The sequence below is a fragment of the Anarrhichthys ocellatus genome, unplaced genomic scaffold (genome assembly GCF_004355925.1).
Source record: "Anarrhichthys ocellatus isolate YVR2014 unplaced genomic scaffold, GSC_Weel_1.0 scaffold24, whole genome shotgun sequence".
In the NCBI taxonomy this organism is placed as follows: domain Eukaryota; kingdom Metazoa; phylum Chordata; class Actinopteri; order Perciformes; family Anarhichadidae; genus Anarrhichthys; species Anarrhichthys ocellatus.
This window is the reverse complement of record NW_022280054.1, coordinates 9,199,704-9,212,978: the sequence shown is the minus strand read 5'-3', so window position 1 is coordinate 9,212,978 and position 13,275 is coordinate 9,199,704. Positions and strand designations below refer to the sequence as shown.

The window sequence follows — 13,275 nt, the reverse complement described above, 5'->3', positions numbered from 1 at the left end:
TATAACGCTAACATCGGCTGCCATATCTGTGCCGTCTATGGTGTATGCCATAAACTACATTACCCAGCATCCGCAAATGAGTCATGCAACGTTGACGTGTATTTCGTTGGTAGACTGGAAAACTGCTACTTCGCAGCATCCAGTTGAGAAAGCCGACAGCTGGCTAACATTTAACCGCAACTTGAACAATTTAAGGGAATTCCTTAAGCGGCGGTTGTCTTCTAAAGTGTGTGACGATGTCCGGAGAAATTTCTCTGATTGGTAAGTTAACGTGACACTTGTTTTTTTACCGGTAGTTGGTTAACTGGTGACTGGATGCTAACCCAGCTAGCTTGTTTGGTCCACCTCACCTTGTGTTGTACCCGGTGCCACAGGTTCGGTCATCCTGGCTCTGTTCCTGGCCGGCTACCTGGGCCAGCAATACCTGCCGCCCCCCACACCGAAGGTGATCGGCCTGGATCTGGGCACCACCTTCTGCTCCGTCGGCGTCTTCCATCCGGGCAGCGGGGAGGTGGAGGTGATCGCGGACGAAGAGGGCAGGAAGAGCATCCCCAGCGCCGTCTCGTTCACCACCACCGCGGTGCTGTCCGGACACGAAGCCGTGGACCTGGCCGACAGCAATCCTCAGAACACCGTCTACGATGCCAAGAGGTTCATCGGGAAGATATTTGAGCCGGAGGTCCTGGAGCAGGAGAGTGCTCGGTACCCGTTTAAGGTGGGTCATGGTGGGGGTTAGTTCAGCTGACTGAATTGGTGATTTCTGTGGTGGATCACGTGTGTTTCCTGGCGTCACTTTAACACACTGGTGTACATCATTTACACTCCTCAGCCTTTAAGGCTCAGATATACACACAGTAGTTGTTTTTAGGGTTGTAACTATCGATTGATCTAATCTCTAGTTTCTAGTGATTTGCTCCCAGTCTTTTCTTTTTAAATCTCTCCATCCTCACTAGTTTCTTTGCGCCTCTTCCAGGTGATTAACAACAATGGAAGCGCAGAGTTTCTGCTCTTCACCAACCACACCTTCACTGTGAGCCCGGAGTTCATCGGCTCCCGGCTGCTGCTGAAGATGAGGAAGATGGCCGAGCGGCAGCTGGACGTGGACATCCGGAAAGCTGTCATCTCGGTGCCCGCGGAGTTCGACGAGAGGCAGAGGAACTTCACCGTCAGGGCCGCCAACCTCGCTGGTAAGTCCTTATTTATTTGTAAAGCATTACATATACAAGCTAGTAGCTACACACACTGCACTAGTAATAAAACTGGCATATGGTGGACATCCTTTGCTCTGTCTTGCAGGCCTGGAGGTCCTGCGTGTGATCAATGAGCCCACTGCTGCAGCCATGGCCTACGGCCTGCACAAGGTGGACGTGTTCAACGTGTTGGTGGTCGACCTCGGGGGAGGAACCCTGGACGTCTCTCTGCTCAACAAACAGGGAGGCATGTTCCTCACCAGAGCCATGGCAGGTAATGTGTTTCACTGCTTCACTGATGAGAGATGGGAGGTGATATGAGCCGACAATAATCAGGTTTAGCATCTTTAATCTTAGGTTTAGCATCTTTAATCTTAGATTTTACAAAGCAGCATTTGTCTGAATTGTGTTGTTGTTGGAGGGAACGGTGGCCTAACCCTAAATGGACTGTTTTTCGGGGCAGGGAATAACAAGCTGGGAGGTCAAGACTTCAGCCAGAGGTTGCTCCAGTACACCATAGAGCGAGCCCAGCAGGAGTTTGGCGTCCCACCCACTCTCAAAGAGGACATCCACTGTCTCCGAAAGGCTGTGGAAGCCGCCAAGCTCAACCTCACCCTCCAGCCCAGCGCCACCGTCAGCGTGCCCCTGCACCTTCATACCCACGACGGCCCAGAGTCGGCCGGAGGCTCCGAGCCGGTTCTCTTCCGGGCGGTGATCACTCGCGAGCTGTTTGAGGAGCTCAACGAGGACCTCTTCCAGAAGATCCTGGCTCCCGTTGAGACCGTGTTGGCCGAGGGCCACCTGGAGAAAGCGGACGTGGATGAGATCGTCCTGGTCGGAGGGTCCACCAGGATACCGCGGATCAGGAGGCTGATCAGCGAGTACTTCGGGAAGGACCCGAACACATCGGTAGACCCTGACCTGGCTGTGGTTACAGGTGTCGCCATACAGGCCGGCATCATGGGCGGCTCCTGGCCTTTACAAGTGAGCGCTATAGAAATCCCCAACAGACACCTGCGCAAGACGAACTTCAGCTAATCTTTATTATTTATTAAGACAAAAGGGATGCCGCAGAGACATGCCACTGATTCCTGTTTCTTATTTCTCTTATGTGCAAAAAAAAATTACCAAGAAAAGACACTGTGACCTGAATGAAGACATGCAAGACTCGGGTTTTAAAAGTCATACTGCTTTCTTGTTCGTGAGAGGCGCCGGTGGCAGAAAAATGTGATAATTAAGTTTATGAAACACAACATTCCTCTTTGACAGATGGCTGCCGGTAACAGCTGCAGAAGGGAACCGCCCTGTTTTCGTTTTTAAAGCCCAGCTGCTTTTGTTGTGCAAGAAGCTTCGGCAGAAAATGACCCGTCGCGATCCTGATGAAATGTGAACGAGAAGCCTCCCGCGTATCTACCGATCCATTCAGCTTCATTGATGACGCTCATTCATGGTAGATACTGCAATGGTGTTCAATTCAGGGAACAACCTTTTTTAACGGACTTTCAGAGTAGCCAATACATCTTCAGATATTTATTTATTTATTCCCATTCACTGTGTGAGTGTGTGTCGCAGGCATGTAATGTATCTTTCCATTAAAGGTTGAGTGTCGTACCTGTTCAGAAAGCTGATGTATATTGTTTGAATGGAAGTGTAGCAGTGAACCACTACAAGCTAGTGGTTCCGTCCGAGCCCCCTGTCCACGGAGACCTCGGTGTAAAGATGCAGTTCTGCACAAAAACAATGTTAAACATTCACTGCATTGACTATTCCGTTTAAAAAAAAAAGGGTGTTCTGCAGAATCCCCCAATAACTGATGAAGGTGCAGGTTAGTGAAAGCCTTAATGTTCATGCAGTACTGTACAATCTGAAGTCATTAGTATTGAATGAAATGCATTAATTGTACCCCGAGACTGAAAGAGAAGTCATGCTCAGTGCTGACTTCCACTTGTTGTGCAATAGTGTGCTTTATGTAAATGGCAGTGACTGACGCACTTCTATTTGTGCTTCTGCTGCTGTAGGTAGAGATGGTCGTCTCTGGACCAAGTCATCGCTTACTGGTGCCTTGTGTTGTTAGATATCAAGAAATGTGTCACTGTCACATTTAGGATGTTTGATGGATGCATGGTTTGTAGATAGCAGGGCGCCTTGAATTTAATTATTTTGTATTTATGTCACCTGCTCTTATTCTGGTAGACTGGTTGTTGTACATCCAGTGTGAAAGGTGGTTTCCATTTATGTCTTTGGGAAACATAAAACCCAGAACTCCGAAGATTCGATGGTCCAATAAAAACATTTTTCAAACCAAGAACTCAAGTCACCTACCTTTTTAATTTCTCCACTTCCTGTTTATTGTGAGTCTCATATTCCTGAGCAACATACAAAGTTCTTCACGCATTCATCACATGCTGTAAAGATCCTTCAGGTTGTTTTTTAATGCTGCTGCTTCACCAATTTCTAACCTGATTATCTTTCCTTTGACTGAATGAGGCTGAACTTGACTAACAAAGTCCAGAGACGAGAGTGGCCAGTCCACATCACCTTCGCTCAGTACCTCTAAATAAAGAAGGGGCGGCTCAGGTGGTAGAGTTGATTGTAGGACTGGTGGTTTAATTCTTACAGCAAACGGAACCACTTCAAAACTTGTGTATTAGATTTTTTTTTTTAATGTTTACTTCTGAGGCATAATACCCAAATAAACAAAATAAACAAAGCAATCCATTTGTTGACCCTGTGCTCCTGCAGCGTCCCTTCCATTAGCTTACAGCTTCATTTTCACATTTAGCACCCACTTCATTTACCTTACAGCAGTCCGTTTAACACCAGCAACCAACATCTGGATGCATGTCGTCTGTCAACACTTAAATACCACAGACTTTACTGCATTTCAGAGGCTTGTGTAGGAAGTGGAACGACTCCCAATCGTGACCAAGTTATCGTAATTATTATTCAATCACCGTCACATTGTTCAAATGTAATGCTTAGTTGGCTGGAGCATCTCACACATTGGTTCACCTTTTTATGTACAATAATACACTCAACGTAGCACTGCACACAGGGTAACAAAATAAATACCCAGCTAGAATACACACAGTACAGCGTTCACATCTTGGAAAACAAATCCAAACACATCCACATTCACCACAAACAGACAGCACACATCTTCACCCCCTCAGACCATTTCCACCAGTTGTACTGGGAGCACAGCTCACATACATCAGTTGATCGTTAGTTACATGCACTGGTCAAAGGTAGCGGGGGGGGGGGGGGCTTTTAGCCTCTATCAAAATGATTATCTTACATACACCACGTGAATATTTCACTTGGAGGAGAAGGCAGGACTTCTGTAAACAGCTTGATCGTGTTTTTTTTTGTTTTTTTTCTCTCTTTATATATAAATATTAACGTTAGTACTTTTATGAAACGCAGCACAGTGGAGTGCTGAAAGAAGGCAAGAGCATAATGAGCCGTTAGCTTTTAGTCTCGTGCTGCGATTAAGCCGTGTAAAACGCCTCGTTGAAAAGAAATCCATCTGCTAAGAGAAGAATATCATGTACAGTGGTTTAAAAACAAACTGCTTTGGAAAATTAGCTTAAAACAACAAAGAATCTGGAAACGCATCTTTAAAAAGAAGCTGGCGGTGGTAACTCAAGAGGGGCCTCTCGGACATTTAGATGCGAGAGAGGAGGCCACAGATTTGGCGAATCCCATTAATAAAAAGTGCGCGTAGTCCTGTGTGAGATACAGTATGTCTGACAAGCAACACACAAAACTATTTACAGAATGTACACAAAGCAACGGGGTGTTTTCTCTCCATCAGATATAGCAGTCTGTCAGTTCATCAGTAGGACAGGACGAGGAGTTCAGGCTTCACACCGACATGAACAGGAACGACGTAAACACAGAGCGCCGCCGCCGGCGTCGTCTCCGTCTCACTGCAGCAGATCCACACAGGCCGAGTCCCAATCACTGGCTGATGCCCTGATTGGTGTAGTAGTCGTAGCCATTGTCCGAGTACAGCTCATCAGCACTGCCGGCTCCATTCCCCACCTCTGGAGGGCGCCAAAGGATAAAGCAAAGAGAAGTCAGGGTGCTGTGTGATGACGTGCACTACCGACACATCAGTTTGCAAGAAAACACTCAACTTGTCCAAAGAGATAGAAAATAAAACACAAAAGAGTTGAATGAATTGGAATGAATGGGAGAATGATGACGAGAGCCGGCACTGATGTGACTCACCTCTGACCCCCCAGCACTAGAGGCTGTCAAGACAGACTGGGGCGTCTATAAGCTCCCCTACGCATGACGTGGTCTCCAGCGGGAGGGTGGTGGGGGAGGTTTGGTGCATGAAGGGTTGGGTGGGTGGATGAAGGGGAGAAGGGCATAGTGGGCAGAGAAGTTGGCGGGTAACGAGGGATGCAATGGATGCATGGAATAAAAAGGAAGAAGTCACTGCTGGAGGAGGAGGAGGTGGTAGCATGGACAGGAGGTGGTGCACATCACACAGGCCGCTACTGGGCCTGACCTTCAACGGGGAAAGAGAGGAAGAAGAGGAGCGAGAACATTCACACTCAAGACAGATGCATGCTGGGATGCAGAGACATGCTAGCTGGGGCACCTGAAACCCAAAATGGCTCATTCCTCATCTTTAACTTCAGAGTTTTTTGTAAATGATCAAATGTGAAGTAAAAAGACGAGGTATCTGTTTCGGGGTTCAGGAGCCCGAACAACAAACAACAAAACATTGAGGAGTGACACACGTGTCTCGTCCCTCTCGTCTTACCAGAGAAGATCAGTTTCTCCTTCATGACGTTGAGGTCTCTGCTGGACCTCCTGACTGCGGCGCTCAGCATGATCTGTTCAGGGTTGTAGCTGCGCATGCCGCTCATCCGATACCTGCGGGGGTCACATTGGTCAGGTCAGAGATCCTCTAGAGACAATCATGACATCACCACATACTGCTGCCTCTGCTCACAATACGCAGTCCAGGGTCAAAGAGGGATAACATCTACAGTTTTAAACTTTGTGTACTGGCCTGACTCTGTTTAAAAGGGAATTAAAAGTGTTTAAATAGTTCTTTGAGCAAATCTCTGAATAAATGCATAATTTGTTAATAAACAACATTTTCCAGAAGGTAAGTGGTCAAACGGAATAATCAAAGAGATTTGTCACAACCTGGCAACCCGAAAGTTGTTTTAATTAATGGCCTAATCTGTTTAGCATTACTAAATGACACATTAGTCATTAATAACACAAATAGCAGCCACTCTATAGAGGGGGCCTTGTTAAAATGTAGTACCCAATATGTCATATTATTACAGCGTGTGCTGCAATTACACATTTGCAGAAATACAGTCTCAGAATAGAGACATTTTATTTTCTGCTGTTGGAAATATCTTCTGAATTAATGCAACATGATTAAATACGGAACATTTTGCTCTATTCTGTGTTCATTTAATCAACATGTGTTAGTTCCACTGCGTCCTTGCTTTAATGAAAAGTCTTTATTTCATTACTTAACTGAAGAGCATTAGTCACAATGAACTGTGACTAATGCTCAGAGGAAATTAGGAACAGAAATGCAAACAAGCGAGCTCTTAGTTCATCAGCGTCCACAGAAGCCAATCCTGAGGCACTTCCCCTAATGGATTCATATCCATACTTCATTCTGGACGTTAAGTCGTTTGGCTTAATGAGATGGATAGTAAATTTAGAAACTCATTGGCGTCTTAATGCTGTGGATATTTTGCTGTCTGGGTGGGAAGCATTAACTCTATTTAGCCCACAGGGAGGAAGACGTGAGCTCCTCCCTCTAGAGGAGAGTGGCAGCAGTACAACGATTCAGGTGAGACACAGAGAAGAGAAAGAAAAAATAAGAAAATCATCAGAAAAAATATGATGGAGTTTGATTTCATAATAAAAACAGCAAACAAAATAAAATAATGGAAAAAAACGAGAGAAGGCGAAAGAATGCATCGAACAAAAGAATGGTGGCTGAAGATGGTGACAGACAGAAAGACGGTGAAAGGAGAGAAGACTTTGGGTCGGAGGAGGTGACCCAGTTACCTGATCATGTGATAGCTGAGAGAAGATGCCAGAGTGCAGCAGAGGAGGAGAAGAGCATGCACATCAGGCAGAGGAGAGAGGACGAGGCAGAAGGACAACGAAAGGACAAAAGAAGGCGGGAGACAAGAGAGGTCAGTTCAGAAGCCAGCTGAAGCTACTGTAGAGCTCATCCCCCCCAAAAAAACAAAAAAAGACAACAGGAGGACAGGCCATCTGTCTCTGGAGTGTCACAGAAACAAACAAAACCACCCTCTCTCCTGCAAAAAGAGGAGATACTGGAGGAGTGTGAAGGGTTTACACATTTTAGTTAAGAGAAGACGTCTTATCTGGTGCAAGAACATCAACAAAATACACCATAGCAGCTTGTAAAACCACATAACACACACATTTCATGTTGTGTTCTTTCCAGCTAGGTCTTTATTGGCAAAACCAATAAAAAAAAAATGTATCAGAACAAAAAGGGAAGAGTGTAAATATGTATGAGCTGTTATTCTAATGATGTGTTGCACACAGAGAGTAGAGATGTGAGTGAAGGGTGCTTGTTAAGGAGTAGTGATTCGTGGCATGTACGCCGCATGTGTGAAACAGGAAAACAGAAGAGGCACACACACAAAACAAAAAAGAGCAGCCTTCTTTTCTCTCTCCAAACATCAGAAGAAAAATGGAGAAACGTTTAGCGTTAAAACTCACAATAATGACTTGACAGTTATATCATCAAGTGGCTGTACTTACTTCTGGAAAATGAATATTCCTACGACTACAGCAAAGGAGATGAGGTCCACAGACACCCACATCAGGCAGTATTCATTTGGTCTCTGGAAACACACACACACACACACACACACACACACACACACACACACACACACACACACACACACACACACACACACACAGTGTTATAGCAGAATCCACCACAGGGTGGCACTATACACCAACAATACAATCACTTGTGTGAGCGGCAACATCCAAACTGTCTTGTGTAATTCTTCTGCAAACACTTTTTTAAATATAACTATTAAAAAATATAAAGGGTCTTTTAGATGTGCATTCTTATGAAGATGCATTCAAAACTTAAACAAAATCCTTTACATCATGTGAGGTAACATACGATGAGAACCTGTAAACGATGTCCAGAGGATACATATTTGATTTCACTGGCCTTAACAACGTCTAATGGCAGACTTCACAGTGTCAACATACAGCACTGCAGATGCCCCGACAGCTTAAACTCTCCCTGCACCACAGCGGGGGGGGCCGGGGTCCCGTGCACATGTTGTCACACAGAGTCCCCCCGTATGGTGCTACAGACGGGGACACCAGGCCGGTGAAATCATACCAGATAGGCTCAGCGTGAGTGCCAGCCATGTTGGAGAGGTTTCAGGAGATGACTGAACTAGAAAAGCACGAGTCATGCACTACAGGATACAGTGATGATGATGATGCTCGTCTTTCCACTGTGCTGGGACCTCGGAGAAGTGTTGAAAAATCAGAGGATGGCATGCTCAGTGCAGGAAATAAACAGACTTGAGTTCAGTTGAAAGAGGGGCTCCCTTGTTGGCATCACCTGCTAAAATGTAGTCATGCAGGAGACAGGTGGTCATCAAATACCATCTACACTGAGTCAACCTACGGCCAGTTTGATGAGAGCTTTCACATTTGCTTTTAGAAAACATCTGTTACCAAGCAGATCTTTTGTGGGCTAATAGAGGAACAGAAGAGGGAAAAGAGACTCGAACTTTATCCACAAAGAGACAAATAAACATTCTCAGGTACAAAGTGGTACCTGAGCAAGTTCCATACAAAAGTAGAAGAAATAGTGTCTGTGGTCCTTACCATGAGCCAGATGGGGTAAGGCACCTTTTTGAGTATATGCGAGGCCTCTGAGGAGACTGACGACACCCCGCTGCACCAGAGCACCGAGTACAGCCAGGGCTCGTTGATGGTGTAGAGAGTGAGCTTGATGCTGCTCTCAGAGAAGTGTCTGAAAGCAATCACACACATTCAGGCATGTCTTTAAATATACGTCTGTCTGTTAAGGTGCCAACCTGATAACAGCATCAGGTGTGTGTGTGTGTGTGTGTGTGTGTGTGTGTGTGTGCTTACCCAATTTCCTGTGTGCTGGCCTGGTTGTATCTGAGCAGCAGCCTGCTGATGCCGTACTGTTGGAGATTTTGAGGACTCAGTTTCTCCATCGAGGTCTGGATCAGACCGGGTGCCAGCTGTCTCACCTGATCTCTGTGATCATCTGGAGTCCACATCACCTACACACAGTCATCAGCATTAATGTAGTGACGCGGTCTAAACGCACATGAATAGGTAACGTCTCCTCATACAACGGTTCTTATGAAAACTTTACTTCTCTTTCTCTTTACAAAAGCCAGCAATGTGCCAATTTCTGCTCGTCACATGCATACAGTCTTTTCAAAATAAACTTTTGTCTTCACAGGAAACAACTCAAGTTAGGTTCGGGCAACAAAACTACTTTGTTATGTTTATGAAAAGATCTTCATTTGGGTTCAAATAACTATGGAAGTGCCCTTACTGAAGTATGCAAGTTATGTGACAAATGAATCAACGTTGACGTTCTGGTTTCACTGAGGGAACGTACAGCGGCCTGCTGGATGAAAGGTCAGTGTTTTTTGGACTCATCCACCGCTCCAGCCGCCCTGTGTGAACTATTGCAGTCTTTATACTTCCTCGTTACTGATTACAGGACAACACGTGAAATGATTTTGATTTCCATCACGTTTGCATAAAAAGATGTTCAGAACACTTAGCCAGACATCATGCTGCGGAGAGGACTGAACACAATGTGGACCGGGTGTATCGTAGTATTCAGTTCAGACGTACTGACCAGGCTCTGAGGAACTCCCGATTGCTGCACAGCCTGCAGCGTATCATTGATCCAGCTGTGGTAGCAGGGGTGCTTTTGAGGAGGTCTCCTCAGCCGGAAAACCACTGTGCTGTTGTGATAGGAGGCCAGCTTTAGAAGCTGCTCCAGGCTGCACACACTCTGGTTGGCAATCAGAGTCTTCTCACGCGGGGACAGGGTGTGCACGGTCCAGAAAGGGTCCTCCTGAAACACGGGGAGAGAGCGGCACGAGGACGACGATCACAGACAGCAAATACAAACAGTGGAATATTTTCCCTCGTTTCCTCCACATCACGTTTCGCTTCACCGCTCCTCGTCAAAGCACACAGGAGAAGAAGGTCAGATGCTTCTAATTCAAGTCTACATTGACGTGCTTCCCTTCACCTCACCGACTAGAAGAACACTGAAGCTCAGACATTTTAAATCCCAATCAGGACGGATTAGGACATGCTTGGGAATATAGAAATCAGACTCTGACAGTGAATTGTCATAATTACGCACAGAAGTAGTGATGCAATGTGCTCACGTGCAATGCAGATAGACTGAGACGTAGAGTGCAGAAAACAATGCAGAGGCCTCACAGCAAGCTGATCTCATAAAACATTTTTATTAGAAACAAAACTACACAGTGAGTGTGTACATCTACCGATAAGAAGAAACTCTCCCCATATCAGCTTTTGAGTCAGTAGACCGATATAGAAATCTACTTGACTGGAGGGTAGCGTAGAAGGGTTAAAGTGGTGCACAGCAAAGTAGCACAGTGCACAAAAAGCAATGTATCTACATCACTGCATCTCGCCCCACATGTATACAGATGCTCTTCTTTAGTAACAGAATGCAATGGTAAATGCATTGACGTGCAGCTCAAACGAGAATACAACAATGGAGCTGGTCATCACATGTAGGAGAGCATCATTTGGTAGCATTTCTAAACAACTCTCATTGCCAGAGTGCTTTTATCCTGTTTGGCCCACTAGTACTTCAAGCTAGTTGAAACAAACAATTATTTTGAAGTATTTTTGACCTTGATCCACTCTGCATTCAGGAGAGCTTCTCTGAAGCATTAACGGAGCTCAGTATGTAGATGAAACCAGGGGACCAGGACACTCGTGACTCGAGGGGCTAACGACCTTCATCACACATCGCTGTACAACAAAACAAAGCTGAAAATGGCTTCATCAGTAACCGAGCCCTACCTTGAGGAACCACTGTCCCGCGTTGAGTTGCTGCAGATCCGTCCAGTTGAAGAATGAGGCGTCCACCATTTGTCTGTCGGGGAAAACCTTCTCTATGTCTGTGGTCCTGCGCAGGGTGTGGTCGTGCATCAGGAAAGGCACTCCATCCTCACTAGTGGTGAGGGGGGGGGGGGCAGAGTTATAAGTGTAAGTCAGGCTGTTTAGAACATTCAGCATGAGACAGTGGTTACGGATTGGTCAGAGGGTGCTGGAACAGAGTACTGCGTGTTCATGGTTTGGCAGCAGTGTTCATCTGTAGAATCTTCTATAACCTCATTGACATCAAATACATCGGATCGCTAGGCTACAGTCGCTCACATTTCTATGATAACAATAATAATAATAATAATAATAATAATAATAATAATTCAAACAGACCGTTTACACTCAGAGGACTCAAAAGGTAACGTTCTCTGTAGATCATGTTTAGTTGAGGAATAAAATCTCTCAAATTGATATTATAGTTTTTAGATGAGAGCGGAACAGACAGGAGTTGGTTGGAGGGTAAACTCTTGAAATCACATCAAACAAGAGCAAAGGAGAAAGGGTGAGTAGAGGAGACAAGACAAGAGTTTGGCCCAATCGTGGGGTTGTTTTTTGCTCGATATTTGAAAACCAAGACTAAAGAAAAAAAACCTCCACATTTCTCAATATTTGCCATTCAAATTCTTTGCTGAAACATAATGCCTTTCCTGTGTTGCATGTGTTTGGTTGTGTGTGTGTGTGTGTGTGTGTGTGTGTGTGTGTGTGTGTGTGTGTGTGTGTGTGTGTGTGTGTGTACCTGATAGTCACATCAGCCTCCAACCCTGCGACGTTCATCTGCAGAGCTCTCTGGAAGGACCACAGTGTGTTCTCTGGAGCAAGCTGGATACACACACACACACACACACACACGAGAAAGGACAAAAACAATCACTACATGGAGTCCTGTAACAATGACCTAATAGATGACTTTACAGGAGCCTCTGCCACTGTTAAGGAAAAAAATGATGCTAAAATATGAATCCATAATAATTTATGTTTATCTGTCAAGTAGGTTCTGCTACAGAGTCAAACATGAACATAAATGAGGTGTATCGCAGATGTATGTGAGAATAGACTCCTTCCTCCGAACACAAAGGAAAGCTGTGAAATAAATAGAGCATCGTTGTGAATTGCTTTTCAAATCTTCAAGTCGAGGTTATGAGCACGTCGATAGGTTCAGCATCACTTACTAGAAGAAACCCTTCCTCAGAAACCCTGGGAGTAAAGCTTATGACTGGGAAACACAGGATAGGAATGATGCTGGAATCAATACAGAGTCCTTATGGGAAACAAAGTCCAGTCATGTGACCGAGTTTCTCACAGCCTCGCAGAGCCACTCCTAATTTTAGATTCCACTGCGAGGATCGATCGCTTTACAACAAACACCACAAAAAGCAGGGTGTGTTTTTGAACGTGCGAGTGTCTGTTACGAATAACCAGAAATCCGCCTTCATTTTCCTTCCAAGTGTTGCGTAATACTGAGTCAGACATTGTGCCAAGTACATAAATCCTTCTTCAGGCAACGTCTAGAAGCAATAACCATCAAATGTAAAGAACAAAAATGTGCTTATGTGTGCATAGATGGGATCTTAACGCAGCCTTCGTATGCATACTTATCCAGCAGGCTCCAACAGGCTTTTAAACAAAAAATCTAAAAATCAGATCAGTGTGAGCGAGATGCTGTAACAGAAAAGAGACGGCAGTACATCTGATCATAAGCAATCTATATTTGCTTTTGATGTCAAGTCTTTGTCAGGCAGAACCACACAAAATATATCCCTGCCATACATCAGGCAGTCAGAGCTCCAGGCTCCCACCGGGTTATGTTTGTGGACTATTTTGAGTTGCACGAACACAAGGTCGGTAATAGACCAGAATAGCCTGGGTA

General features: G+C 45.2%; 2 protein-coding genes across 5 annotated transcripts in view; one reads left to right on the top strand and one right to left on the bottom strand.

The window, feature by feature from the left end:
- Positions 1-74: 74 nt before the first annotated feature.
- On the top strand, positions 75-4,310 carry hspa13 (heat shock protein 70 family, member 13). Its single transcript, XM_031860677.1, has 5 exons — positions 75-261; positions 375-715; positions 974-1,187; positions 1,297-1,464; positions 1,654-4,310. The coding sequence occupies exons 1-5, from the start codon at positions 237-239 to the stop codon at positions 2,226-2,228; spliced, it is 1,323 nt and encodes a 440-aa protein (XP_031716537.1). The 5' UTR covers positions 75-236; the 3' UTR covers positions 2,229-4,310.
- Positions 2,269-13,275, bottom strand: part of gdpd5b (glycerophosphodiester phosphodiesterase domain containing 5b) — a 36,528-nt gene continuing 25,521 nt past the window's right edge. The window contains exons 9-18 of one of the 4 annotated variants that reach the window (XR_004213195.1): positions 12,145-12,227; positions 11,325-11,475; positions 10,111-10,332; positions 9,360-9,517; positions 9,090-9,237; positions 7,986-8,068; positions 7,254-7,268; positions 5,971-6,083; positions 5,427-5,712; positions 5,149-5,239 (exon numbers count right to left, since the gene is read on the bottom strand). Coding sequence is in view for 3 of the 4 variants with exons in the window: in XM_031860674.1 (XP_031716534.1) it covers positions 5,154-5,239; positions 5,971-6,083; positions 7,254-7,268; positions 7,986-8,068; positions 9,090-9,237; positions 9,360-9,517; positions 10,111-10,332; positions 11,325-11,475; positions 12,145-12,227 (1,059 nt within the window). In the remaining variant the exon portion in view is untranslated. Of the gene's footprint in view, positions 5,713-5,970; positions 6,084-7,253; positions 7,269-7,985; positions 8,069-9,089; positions 9,238-9,359; positions 9,518-10,110; positions 10,333-11,324; positions 11,476-12,144; positions 12,228-13,275 lie in introns of all 4 variants that reach the window. The other 3 variants (XM_031860674.1, XM_031860676.1, XM_031860675.1) reach the window with 3 other exon arrangements.